This window comes from Lactuca virosa, chromosome 1 (assembly GCF_052849685.1).
Source record: "Lactuca virosa cultivar CGN04683 chromosome 1, Lactuca_virosa_CGN04683_v6, whole genome shotgun sequence".
Classification (NCBI taxonomy): domain Eukaryota; kingdom Viridiplantae; phylum Streptophyta; class Magnoliopsida; order Asterales; family Asteraceae; genus Lactuca; species Lactuca virosa.
In genome coordinates this window covers 111,068,048-111,081,548 of record NC_136426.1, presented here as the reverse complement: position 1 = coordinate 111,081,548, position 13,501 = coordinate 111,068,048, and the positions used below count along the sequence as shown (strand labels likewise).

The 13,501-nt window shown below is 32.2% G+C and overlaps 2 protein-coding genes across 2 annotated transcripts; one reads left to right on the top strand and one right to left on the bottom strand.

Moving 5' to 3' along the window:
- Positions 1 to 6,324: 6,324 nt before the first annotated feature.
- On the top strand, positions 6,325 to 9,091 carry LOC145156600 (Endomembrane protein 70 protein family). The gene is made up of 7 exons (XM_079075902.1): positions 6,325 to 6,634; positions 6,842 to 6,882; positions 6,971 to 7,565; positions 7,658 to 7,789; positions 7,877 to 8,033; positions 8,104 to 8,588; positions 8,699 to 9,091. Exons 1-7 carry the CDS (start codon positions 6,387 to 6,389, stop codon positions 8,913 to 8,915), a joined length of 1,875 nt encoding a protein of 624 aa, XP_078932028.1. The 5' UTR covers positions 6,325 to 6,386; the 3' UTR covers positions 8,916 to 9,091.
- Positions 9,092 to 10,627: 1,536 nt separating this feature from the next.
- Positions 10,628 to 11,760, bottom strand: LOC145156590 (cytochrome b-c1 complex subunit 9, mitochondrial-like). Its single transcript, XM_079075897.1, has 3 exons — positions 11,538 to 11,760; positions 11,008 to 11,055; positions 10,628 to 10,866 (listed from the first exon to the last, which is right to left on the bottom strand). Exons 1-3 carry the CDS (start codon positions 11,652 to 11,654, stop codon positions 10,819 to 10,821), a joined length of 213 nt encoding a protein of 70 aa, XP_078932023.1. The 5' UTR covers positions 11,655 to 11,760; the 3' UTR covers positions 10,628 to 10,818.
- Positions 11,761 to 13,501: the final 1,741 nt, after the last annotated feature.

The window sequence follows — 13,501 nt, the reverse complement described above, 5'->3', positions numbered from 1 at the left end:
AGATTGTTACAGTTCGTATTGTTATTTCTTTTTCTGTTCATCATTCGTGGCCTTTGTATCGGTTGGATATTAACAATGCTTCTCTTTATGGTGATCTTACTGAAGATGTTTATATGTCTCTTCCACCTGGTTACTATTCTAATAATGATACTAGAGTATGCAAACTTACTAAGTCCTTATATGGTTTAAAGCAAGCTCCTAGGAAGTGGAATGAAAAACTTTGTGCTTCATTGTTTATGTTTGGTTTTCAACAGAGTATAAGTGATTACTCATTATTTGTTAGGAAATTTGAAGGGTCAATAACTGTGTTGCTAGTATATGTTGATGATATTATTTTAACTGAAAATAGTGAATCAGAATTGCAAAAGGTAAAATCTTTTATGAATAGTCAGTTTTTAATCAAAGATCTTGGAACTCTTAAATATTTTTTAGGAATTGAAGTGGTAAAATTTGATAATGGAGTGTGTTTAAATCAGAGGAAATATTGTCTTGAGTTATTACATGAGTATGGAATGCTTGGTTGTAAACCTGTAAGTACACCTTTGGAAACAAATTTTGTTATAAGTTCAGGTGATTGTGATGGAAAAGCTAAATTGTTGGAAAATAAAACTGAATTTCAAAAGTTGATAGGTAAACTTATTTATCTTACAGTTACAGTACCTGATATTTCTTATGCAGTTCAGGTTCTTAGTCAATATATGCATAATCCTAGAAAGTCTCATTTAAACATTGCTTTCAGATTGTTGAGATATTTGAAAAATAGTCATGGAAAAGGAGTTGCTTTAACTAAGTCAAATGTGTTTGAATTGAAAGGTTTTGTTGATGCAGACTGGGCTAAATGTTTAGCTACAAGGAGGTCTGTATCTGGGTATATGGTTTATCTTAATAATTGTTTAATTTCTTGGAAGAGTAAGAAACAGTCTACTGTTTCTAGGTCTTCTACTGAGTCAGAATATAGGGCTCTAGGTTCTATTACCTGTGAAATAATTTGGGTCTTAAAGATTCTGTTTGAACTAGAAGTTAAAAATCTTATTCCTGTTTCTATTTTTTGTGATATTGATTCCACGATTAAGTTAGCTCTTAATCCTGTGTTTCATGAAAGGACAAAACATTTTGAAATTGATCTGCATTTTGTTAGGGAAAAAATTTCTAGTGGTGTTTTGAAATTGGTTAAAATAGATTCTTCTGAACAGAATGCTGATATTCTTACAAAATCTTTAAGTGTGAAACAACATGATTTTTTAATAAACAAAATGGGTCTTATTGATGTTTTCAGAAAGGAAAAATAAATATTTCGATTGAGGGGGATGTTGAAAATATGTTATATTTTCAATCTCATATTTATTATGAAATATAATTTATAGTTGAAGGGTGTATTGTGTAAAGAGTATATACAGCAAGGTGTTAGAGTGTTTATGCAGGTTGAAGGACAGGTTGAAGGAACACGCGAGTCATATTTTGGGTCGAGTCAAGTTCGGGTTGTATCCGTATTTGGTATCCGAAGTATAAAGAAAGAGAGAGAAGGTTCGTGGTCATTCGTGTGTGAGTGTTCAGATCAGATTTAGGGTTTTCTCTCAAGTCTTCTTCGTTTTCACTTTATCGTTCATCGTGTTCATCTGTTTAGATTAGGGTTCTGTAATTAACTCTTAGTCAATATATTCTGATGTGAAATAGTTTAGGATGAGTGAATAAAATAGAGAGTAGAATAGGTGATTGTAGTGATTTTTCAGTTGTAAGTAACTTGAAAAACCACCTGTTTCTTGATCCTCAAATGATATGAGAAATGGTGATGTTGGGAAAATTTGTCTTGTGTGTTTTAACAGGGTGATTTTAGAATTTTTGGAAATCAAACTTGAATCTTGATGATTTAAGACCATTAGATGAGTTATTCACGAAGCATAATTAGTTTTGTCACAAAAGTTAATATGATAATTATATATGATCAAATGAGTGATTTTGGAGAAAAGATTAAGATTAAGTTCTTAATGGAATAAGTTATGTTAATAATAACTTAATATGTTGATTAATAAGGATTGAAGGCATTCTAGCCAAAAATACAAGTGAAGGACAAGAATATTATTTGGTCATCACTAACTACCTAAGGTGAATACATGTGGAATTCAAGTAGTACATAGCAAAACAAGACTTTTTTTTATGTGAATGTGTTAATGACAAGTATTTGGTACTTGAAGTTTTATGTTCTTACATGATATGATTTAAGGACGTTACTAGTATTTTGTTATGAAAGTTCTAGTATGCCATACGTTTTATTAAATGTTTGTGAATTCTATGTTTTATAAATGCATGCATGATTAAGAGATGTCCGAACATGTCCTCGTAACAGGAAAAATGATACACTACTAAGAGGGTACCTTCCATCGCAAAGTAGTTGTCGAGGGGTATAGACTCCCCAATGGACCAATGAGAGTAGCTCTCTCATGGCTAGTAAGGAGCCAGTTGTGAACCGACAAAGATATGAACTCCTCATATGCATGGGAAATCTGTAAGTCACGATATGGAATGTTTTTCATGAAATGTTGGTGATGTTATGAAATGTTTTGAAAGTATGTTTCAAATTTATCTTGTTGAGTCTAAACCCATTTATCTCATGAGTATTTTGATTTACATTTTTTATGTTGTTGAATTGTTATCTACTTAGGATCGGGATCTATGTAATAGGGGCTCATTTGTAGTAAAGATCTTTTGTAGGCTTAGAATAGTATTAGTTATGTACATTCCTTTCTCTTACGCTATGATTGTTATTTTCTTTTGTAACACTGTAGTTTATAAACTTTGATATACTCTTGAAAGTTTTATTGTAAAAACTATATTTTGATCATGACTTCTTGTCATGATGAAGGCACAATCATAATATTTTTATGTTATAAAAAGTATGAGTGTTACATTAAGTCTCGACAAGGACATATAAAATTTGAGGTTAGGTTTGCTTTAAAAATGCACATGTAGAACATTTAAATTTGGTTAATCACATTATAAAACCAATATAGATGATAATGAGTTAAAATATCATTTGTCTTGAGGTGTTCTTGCAGCTTTGTTCTTGTCTATTTGTTTTTTGAAATTACTTAACTATATTTAACAATAGACAAATTAACTTCTGGATTAAAGTTTTGTTTTGTGGATATACACTTTTACTACTGAGATGTTATGTGGACAGTTACATGTCAATCTCACAAAATGTTTGCTATGCAATTCCAATCTTTTTAGGAGTAATTACATTGAAGATGAAATATGGTGCTTCTACAAGTTACTAACGATGCTGCTTTGTGGTCCTACTCAACCTTCATGAGTCACGGAGTTTGTTTGCAATATATAATTTGTTTACTTGGTGTTTCAATTGATTATTTATGCTGATTAGGTGCAAGGCTCAATACATTTTGGCTTGCCGATTTCTTTGTACTCTTTGTTAAGGTGTATTATTTGTTGGTGCTCAGCTAATTAGTGAGATGTAATCTTTGTACCCTTTCCTAATTCTCTTCTGTATATTTTCTTTCTTTAATATAATATTCTCCTATGCTAATTTTTTTTCTTCAAAAGTAAGATTTTTTACTTATATACCCTCACCCTAACCAATCATTTAATAGTGATATGTGTTTGGTTAGTTTAATTTCTCATCAAACTTAAATCAATTTAATGGTGATGTGTGTTGTTAGTTTAGATTATCAATAAAGTGATATGTGTTTGGTTAGTTTAATTTCTCATCAAACTTAAATCAATTTAATGGTGATGTGTGTTGTTAGTTTAGATTATCAATAAATTTAATCACGTTGTTTGTTATTTTGGTGTAAATAAGATCTTTGATTGGGTTTTCGTATTTTCAAAGTTCACGGGATAGATATATTTGAAATGAGAGTTGGATACTTTAAAATGGGAAAATCAAAAATAAAAGTACTTAGATATCGTAATCTGAAGCTGAAAGTTGGATCCTATAAAATTTGAAAACTTTGAAAATTAATTTATTAGGTTAGGTAACTTTAAATTAATAAAGATGATAGGCTAAATTTAGTTAATAGTATAAAAGAGGTGAGTTTAAAAAAAATGGTAAACGGTCCCAAAACCTATGTAGGAGGTCAATACGGAACACTTACAATATTTTCAGTGTATTTTGCAGGTAAATTTTTTTATTTTTATTACTCGCTTTTTTTTACAATCTAGAACAATTCTGTTGTATGTTTTAAATTCTATATCAGAACTTTGATATTTCTTGCATTTATTCATACTTCAAACAATTTTTTTTTCAATTCTTATAATTAAATATATCACTGTACAATATAACCAATTAACCATTTATCATTAATTTAGACATAATGAATGATTGGTATCCTCAAAACACATTGCAAAATTAATTTAAATTAACAACTATAAAACTACGGGCAGAAGTTTCTAAAAAAATAAATCTTTGCAAATGTAATATTATTTTAAGGTTTATTAATTTTAAAATTATTTTACGGTGTCCCGTGTAGTACACGGGTTATAACCTAGTATATATATATATATATATATATATATATATATATATATATATATATATATATAACACTTCAATAATTTTATGACCAACTTCTAATCCATGAACTATAATCAATCCTATTGAATACAATATGATACCTTGAGGGGACGTGCTTTTAAGTTTTTAAGTTCTTAGTGAGTTTTTAGGTCAATCAAACCAAAACAATATTTTCGATAAATAAAGTGACTGTACAAAGATGTTATAACTAAATTAGGGTCAAGAATGTCATGTAATCCAAACGATATACAAAAAATGAGTTTTTTAGTATCCGCAGATGAATGGTGATGTATCCATCATGAATAGTATTTATAATTTTTTGGACTTTGGTTATTTTAAAAAAAAGAATATATATATATATATATATATATATATATATATATATATATATATATATATATATATATATATATATATACCAAAATTTATAAATTTTTATGATTTATTTATAGAGATCTGTATGATATACAAATACAAAAATACGATTTTATTCCTTGATGAATCACGTTGTATTTAATAGTGAATATTGTTGATTTTTTTGTATGTTGGGATAAGCCCGTTTTTGTGTTGGGCGGTGCCTAAGGTTATGTATGATATGTGGTATTTTGGAAAACTTACTAAGCTTTGTGTTTACGGTTTTGTGGTTTAAATATTTTCAGGTATTTCCAGTTCCAAAGGGAAGGGCCCGACTTGATTGCACAGCATCCCCTGATGACTTTTTCTGCACTGACTATTATTGTTTTACTTTGATATTTGAGCGATATATTTTACTATGATTGGTTTTGCAACAAATGTTTTATGAATTTGATTGTTTTAAAATGAAAATTTTAAAACAAATTGGTGATTCTTTCCGCAACGATTGGTTTATGACACATTATGAAATTGAATGTTTTCTAATAATTAGACTTTGGATTTATTAATTTGGAGAATCGGAGAAAGTTATGTTCAACTTTGATGATTTATCTGCATTATTTGTTGAAATCATTATTTTTGGTTGTGGTTTTTCCTCTCATTATTTTGGTGAAATCAAACTTGAAGATTTCTCTATATTCATTCAAGGAAAATTTTCAGAAAAAGTCTTGTTATTTTGACAAAAATGTTTATGTTGTCGAACATCATTTCTCAAATATAAAAAATCAAGAAAATAATTTTTAATAAATAATTTGATTACATTGACTTGTTGATAGATATTAGTAGGATTGTAAACGAACCGAACGAACACGAACGATGCCTTGTTTATGTTCGTCCGTTTAAATTAGCCGAACAAATAAGCAAACACATACAAATAAATGAACGAGTTTTTTTATTCATGTTCGTTCATTTAACAAATTACATTGTTCATGTTTTTTCGTTTATGTTCGTGAACATGCTAAACAAACATAAACAAACATAAATAAACATAATCGAACATATAATATAATAATGTAATCAAACACAATTGAACATAAAATGAATTAAATGAACGAACATAAACGAATGTTCACGAACATAATTAGACGAACGAGACCATTGTTTATGTTCGTTAGTTTAACTAAACGAACAAGAATTGTGCTCATGTTCGTTCATTTATTAAATAAACGAACATAAACGAATTTTTCGCCGAACAGTTCGTTGAAAATTTGGTTCGTTTACAGCTCTAGATAGGAGTAGTTTTAGAGGTCGTCAAAACACCTTTTACACTAAAAACTCATGACAAAAATGTTTAGGGACCGTTGTATCTATAACCAAACTATAGGGGGCTTAAAGTTAAATTATCCGAAACTGTAAACTTGTTTTCTCAAATTGTCAATGATCAACATATTTGAAGCTGGTTGACCACTTCGAAGCATGTAGATCAGTGATACTTTACTCGAATTTCATGATCAACCCAACAATTTTTCTTGAAATCCTTTCCAGTTTTATCGATTTCCCTCGAAAATCTTGTTCCCCATCATCTATTATGACTCAGTGTCACACATCCACCCTAATCCGTTTTTTCTTGCTGCTATTGACAACCCTAGACCTCTTCGTTTCCCCAATTACAGCTTCATCGTTTGATCATCGGTACAATGTAGGAGATACTGTACCCATATTTGTCAACATAGTTGGCCCCTTGAACAATCCCAGGTTAGTAATTGGTGTATTTGACTTTTCTCTTTATTCCGATTGAGAAATGCTATCTGTAGAATCAATGTTAGTGTACTTTCGTGCTTAAAATGACATTCCCAGTATAAACCCTAGAAAAGGTTAATTTGATATTCCCAGTATATCCAATTTAGATTATTTTTTTAATTAAAGTTCTTTTCAAGATTGTTTCCTTGATATTTCTTGCAGTGAAACATACCAATATTATGATTTGCCATTCTGCTCTCCAGGTACCATTATCTTTGATTAAAGATTGAATCTTTTCAATCTTTTTACTTCTTCAAACTTCAATCCATAATTTCTTTAATAATCTCGCAGATGAAGTGATCCCAAAGAAGGAAACTTTAGGGGAAGTTTTAAATGGAGATAGATTGAGCAACACCTTATACACCTTAAACTTCCGTGAAGATAAATCTGACAAAATCCTATGTGAAAAGAAGCTTAAAAAAGACGATATAACAAGATTCATAAACGCTATCAGCAACGAATTTTACTTCCAGATGTACTATGACAATCTTCCACTATGGGGATTCACTGGAAAAACAGAAGCTGATAGCTGGACAGGTGGCAGTAACAAAAACGGGCCCACATATTACGTGTTCAAACACCTACAATTTGACGCTCTTTACAATGATGATCAAGTCATAGAAATACGTGCGTTTAGTGATCCAAATCATGCTGTAGATATCACTGACAAAACCGAAGTCGACATTACATTTACTTACTCAATATCATGGAATTCGACTTCAATTGATTACAAGAACAGGATGAACAAGTATTCAAGAGTTTCATTGTTGCCCACACAACGACAAATTCATTGGTTTTCTTTCATTAATTCTGTAGTGATCATTGTGCTTCTTATGGGGCTCCTTATAACACTCTTCATGCGTCATCTGAAGAACGATTTAAAGAAGTAATGATAACTTCATCTCTCCAGTCTTCACTCTTCATTCAAATTAAACCACTTTCGAGTCTTTCTTCTTCATTTTCTTTCTTTAATTGCAGATATTCTAATGGAGATGAAGAACAAGATAAAGAAGTGGGGTGGAAGTATGTTCATAGTGACGTGTTCAGATGTCCTCAACGAATGGCGTTGTTTTGTGCTGTTTTGGGAACTGGGACACAATTATTCACCATGTATGAACATATTAAGTTGTTAACTCAAGATTACTTCATTTTTTGACTTTAATTAAGCCAATAATGTTTACGTTTTTTTGTAAACAGTGTTTGCTTCTTATTCCTTTTGGTATTTTTTGGAGTCATATATCCGTATAGCAGAGGGAGCATTTCAACTTCTCTTGTGGTGTTTTTTATACTTACATCCCCAATAGCTGGATACACTTCCGCTTCATTTTTTAGTCAATTCTCAGAGACTGGATGGGTAAGTAATAAGTTACCATATTTTATGTTGACTTTTAAGGTCAATTTTGACTAATAGTTGACTTTTTCAGGAAAGATGTGTTCTTTTATCTGGGATTCTCTACATTGGGCCACTTTCTATCACTATGTTTCTTCTCAATACAATTTCCATGTCAATTGGAGCTACTTCATCACTTCCAATTAGCACAATAATCATGATCATACTTTCATACACTTTAATTTCAATTCCACTTCTTGCATTTGGTGGAATAATGGGATACCGATTTAGGTCAAAGTTTCAAGCACCTTCAGCTACAAAGATATCACCAAGGGAGATTCCTTTGTTGACTTGGTATAGAAAGACTCATGGTCAAATGTTGATTTCGGGTCTTTTACCATTTAGTGCAATTGTTCTTGAGTTGCATAACTTGTATGCAACTATTTGGAGCTATAAAATCTTGACTCTTCCTATCATTTTGTTTATAACTTTTCTTCTTCTTCTTGTTCTTGTATCACTTTTGAGTGTTGGAATGACCTACATTCAATTAACTGTAGAAGATCATCAATGGTGGTGGAGGTATGTTTAGAATTCACATGAATTTAGAAGTTAGTTTGCTTTTTTTCAATAATGGTTGTTAAATCTTGATCTTGAATTAACTAAATTCAAAATTTGGGTTTGTGAAACAGATCTATTTTTCGTGGGGGATCGGTTGCTATCTTTATGTTTGGATATTGTGTCTACTACTATTCAAAGTCAAACATGAATGGGTTCATGCAGTCAACGTTTTTTTTCTGCTACAACTTTCTATTTTGCTATGCATTCTTCCTGATGCTTGCTACAATCAGTTTTCAGTCATCGTGGATCTTCGTGCAGCATATTTACAATGCTATTAAAAGTGAATAAACTTTCATTGTCTCTATATTTACAATATGAACCCTTATTTTTTTTCTGATCTTCCATTGAATTTTGTAAACGTAGGCCATGAGATTGTGTATTGTGTGTACACATTGTCTCTATATCTATTTGAGGTACAAAGATAAAGGAACATTACTTCACTTACCAAACCGAATTTCTCTTGAGGAATGTTCCTTTAGTCGAGTTTTTCTTATGGTTCATGCATATTTCAAGATGCATCTTCGTGGATGCTTTGCTGAACCTCCTAAAAGAAGTGATAAATTGAGCATATTTAACTTCATGGATGTGGTTGACGTATCTAAGTTTTGAGTTAATGAAATGAAAATCATAATGTCAAAGTTATGTTATGATAGTATTGTGCCAATGTAACTTTAGTTTTTAAAACCTAGAAAGGACTTCGACTTTAGCCATCTAAGTCTAATAACATAGAAATTGTAGAACTTGATGCCCTGCTCCACCAGAATTGAGTAGAAGAATGGGTCATAACTCATAAAATGAGCATGGATGGGGTTCATCTTGGCCAACGAATTTGTTATTAGAATGGGGTGACAAATGTTGTGTCGTGGAGTATGATCTTCCGTTTGACCTCATTGTCGCTACAAAGACTAAGCATTGAAGAAGAGTGTTGCTCTTTCAACCACAAAAAATGAGTTCATGGCTCTAGTAGAAGCTATCAAGGAGCTTATTTGATTGTAGAACATCCTATCAGAAACAAAAAGACTGTGTCATGCATTGTGATAACCACAGTGTTGTTCACCTCGTGAAGAATCCAGGATTTCACAATAAAATGAAACACATGCATAGGAGGTGTTGCTTTATCATAGCATTGATAAATGATGGTACTTTGAGCTTGAAGATCTTTGATACTAAGAATCCAGAAGACATGTTTGCCAATGTAGTGATAGCGATGACAGAGAAGTTGAAGTTATGAATGGCTTCAACTAGCCTTCCAGATACAATAAGACAATACACGGGCCAAAGAGATGGGTGTTACATAGTTCGAGTTTGGATGTCAGTGGACTGGTTTATCAACCTCAAAGCGGGAGATCATGAAGTTGTGGAGTAGGATCAAGACTACGGGGCAGATGTGGAGTGACTATAGAGTAAGCATGCGGGGTAGGCTGAGGGGCAGTTGCAGGGAATTTCAAAATAGGTTGAGTTATCCAACATATCATAATTGTTGTGCTCGATGAGAAAGGATGCATTGCCCTACATGTCGCAACTGTAGTATTCAAGCAATGAGCAAGATGAGTCGGTGACGTTTCGTAGCCCCAACCCACAACAAATTTTAGGTCAACTCGTCTATATAAATAGATCTCCTTGGTACAAATATAACCCTAAGCATAAAATCGTGTGTTTTGAAGGCTATAAATAAATAGTTCGTATGTGTATGTAGCTCTTTTTATCTCAAGTGAATCACCATAAATCTTTGTATTTTTTTCACATCTTTAATAGTCATGAGATCGTGTTTGCGTATTATTGAAGTCTTTATTCCTAACAACAAATTCTAAACAAATTGATAAAAAGATTATATATAACTTGGTATGGTTTCAAAGGAAGAAACATCAAAAGCATGGATCGTGATTTTCTTGTTTTAGATGGACCTTAATGCCGTGTAATACTAATGACAATAACTATTCTTTTATGTGATTGTGTTCATTTAATTGTTTGGTTAAAACTTAAACAAGCAAACACAAAAATATTCAAATGCAACACTTGATGAATTTGATAGAACAATCTCTCTCACAACATCAACCAAAATAAGTTTTTAAGCAAAGTTGATGAACCTAAATAATACTTATTTAAAAAAAGATTCAAATGGTTTGACCCTTTTAAGATCCCAAAAAGGTGATGAAACAATCACAGAAAGTGATTAAGTCATATGCCAGTTTCATTCAGTTGGTCTTTGTCCCAAAACAGGAATGTCCTCATATCGCTTCTGCATAATGATAACAATGTATTAGATATACATACACATACATACACACATGTATATATGCACCATATGTGTGTATACATATCTATGTGTGGAAAACAAAAGAAACTACAGAAAGTCAACCAAGAAGGAACAGAGCATTACCCCAATATTGTTATTCTCCCAGAGTTTATGAACTCCATAATCCACTGCCTGAAACATGTAAATCCACAAAACTAAATCAGTCAACTATATCAAAGAAGGAATGACCAGATACAATTATACAAACAACCTGCATTAAAACTCAGTAAAAAGAACTTGAACATGTAATTACACCAATGGATTCAACCAAGTTTTTCTTGCAGAATATAAAGATCGTATTGATGTGGTTAGTAGTTTTTCCAATGTCTGGTGTACAAAATATAATTTTACACTCTGTATTAACATTTTTCAAAAATCAAAATCGTAATCATACACTATTCCCTCAATCGTAGAATTCTTAAGAAAAAAATTCATTAATTTGATATTGAGTACGATTCTGTACATCTCCAAAAGAACGATGGCAAATCAGATCCAGCATTCGATTATTAGACACAATCAGCCGTATGGATATATGAAGAATCAAAGCTAGTAGCAGGAAATGAAATTAAGATATGTAAAAAAACAAAAACATAAGGAGAGATCGGAACCCTAACCCGTTCACCGATGAAAGCGCCGGCGATGACGAACGTGACATAGACGGAGTTACGGCGCATAAGGACTTTGTATAGCCCTTCGAAGAGACCTCCGCTTCTGCGAGCTGCCGAATTCATGGCGATGGCGTTCTCCTTCTCTCACGCTTGTTGACGAAATGGGGGAGAGATGCTGTTTCGCCTTTTGATCAGAATGGCGATGGCTCTCGTTGTTCTCTACTTTTTAGTTTTATTTTTTACGAGTATTTTTTAATGATTAAAACCGAAAAATCAATAATCGTTGTTTGAGTGTGATTTAAAATAATAATAATAATAATAATAAATAAATAAATAAAAGAATCTCATTAGGAAAATAGCATGAAAACCCTTATAGTTGTATCCAATTTTTTAAAAAATCATCCTTAATTTTTAGTTTCAATCAAATCATTCTTGAATACTTATTATTTTAATTTTGGATGTTGTTATTTGTTAAACACACACTAAACAACATTCTACCGGCCTCAAAATCCAAACCTCAAAAGCCAAAACATTCACATAATATGTTTGAATTATGGAGGGCCCGGGTGATTCTCATATCTCTCATCCGTAGTGAGTCACTAGTTAAACAATTTTATCATGTGATCAAACATTTTTGTCACATGTTAACCAATGGAAGATGTACAAGTACTAAAGCAAGTGTGTATGATACATGATTAAGTGTAATAAGACAAGATGAATAATGAAACAGGATGGTGTTCATTTGCATGGTGAGAAGTTTGTGGTTCTTAAATGGATGGAATTGTGTTTATTTGTAATACCTTTTTTTGGAACGGGTTTTGCAATACCTTAACATTTTTCATCCCTTCCCGAGCCATATTTTGTACATACGGTCAAACCTTATGTGCAATTCCATTTGATCAATGACCATTAGCTCATTATAATATTTTCATTCGAAACCTAGGAAGATATTTGTGTTGGGATAACAATACAAGTTAAGTACTTCAAACAAATGTCAAACAAAGTTTGGTGTAACTTACGGAAATAAAATTCTGAAAAGCTTAAATAAAAAACTAAACACAATATTTAATGTGGTTCGGTTAAAGTGGACAATGCCCACGTGCGAAGGAGAGAGAGAGAGAGAGAGAGAGAGAGAGAGAGAGAGAGAGAGATGTTATTTTATTAACTTTCAAGAACAATTGCAATCACACATAGAGATTACACCTCACTTGAGCTCTCAAAACAAAAAAAAAATCCATTTTGCTTATTAACTACTCCAAAGAATTTGTTCTCAACCTCACAATGATTGCTCTCGCTGAAAACTAGCATAAAACACGCAAGGAATAATGAACAGGGATATGAGCCTATTTATAGGCAGGCATGAGAAACCTTAATGTAACATCCCAAAATTCAAGGCCAAAAATTTTATTTTTAATTATGCAAGTATAAAACCAATTGTCTGAAAACCACATAGTAATATCATAAAAAGATGAACAATTGTATCCATAATCAACATGCCATACAAAATCATATCAGAGTATAAAATCCCATGGATCACTAGTGCGGAAAGTGTGTGTAATGCGCTGCAGTCAAGCCGGCTCCTTTCCCCGTGAGGAAGATGTACCTGAAACCAAAACTGAAAACCGTAAGCACGAAGCTTAGTGAGTTCCCTCATCATACCGCATACAACATAGTACCCTCGGTATCTTTCAACCGGTAACTGCCATCGGTATCTTTCAACCGGTATCTGCCTTTGGAATCTTTCAACCGGTAGCTGCCTTCGTTATCTTTCAACCGGTAACTGCCATCAGTATCTTTCAACCGGTATCTGCCTTCGCTATCTTTCAACCGGTGAGTGGGGACTATTACACCCCCTACCACTATCACATAATATCATCATGTAATCATAATCATACTGCTAGGCATGCATGGATTCTGACGACCCCTTCGATATCTTTCAACCGCTATCCTGGGGATGTTTTCCCCTACTT

What these genes read in the sequence shown, in the direction of transcription:
- LOC145156600 (XM_079075902.1), top strand. Translation starts at nt 6,387, where the DNA reads ATGATCAACCCAACAATTTTTCTTGAAATCCTTTCCAGTTTTATCGAT. An exon ending in GGCCCCTTGAACAATCCCAG is followed by an intron (nt 6,635 to 6,841) that starts GTTAGTAATTGG and finishes TATTTCTTGCAG; the next exon opens with TGAAACATACCAATATTATG. An exon ending in AATTCTCAGAGACTGGATGG is followed by an intron (nt 8,034 to 8,103) that starts GTAAGTAATAAG and finishes TGACTTTTTCAG; the next exon opens with GAAAGATGTGTTCTTTTATC.
- LOC145156590 (XM_079075897.1), bottom strand. Translation starts at nt 11,654, where the DNA reads ATGAATTCGGCAGCTCGCAGAAGCGGAGGTCTCTTCGAAGGGCTATAC. An exon ending in GCGCTTTCATCGGTGAACGG is followed by an intron (nt 11,056 to 11,537) that starts GTTAGGGTTCCG and finishes TACATGTTTCAG; the next exon opens with GCAGTGGATTATGGAGTTCA. An exon ending in GGGAGAATAACAATATTGGG is followed by an intron (nt 10,867 to 11,007) that starts GTAATGCTCTGT and finishes ATCATTATGCAG; the next exon opens with AAGCGATATGAGGACATTCC.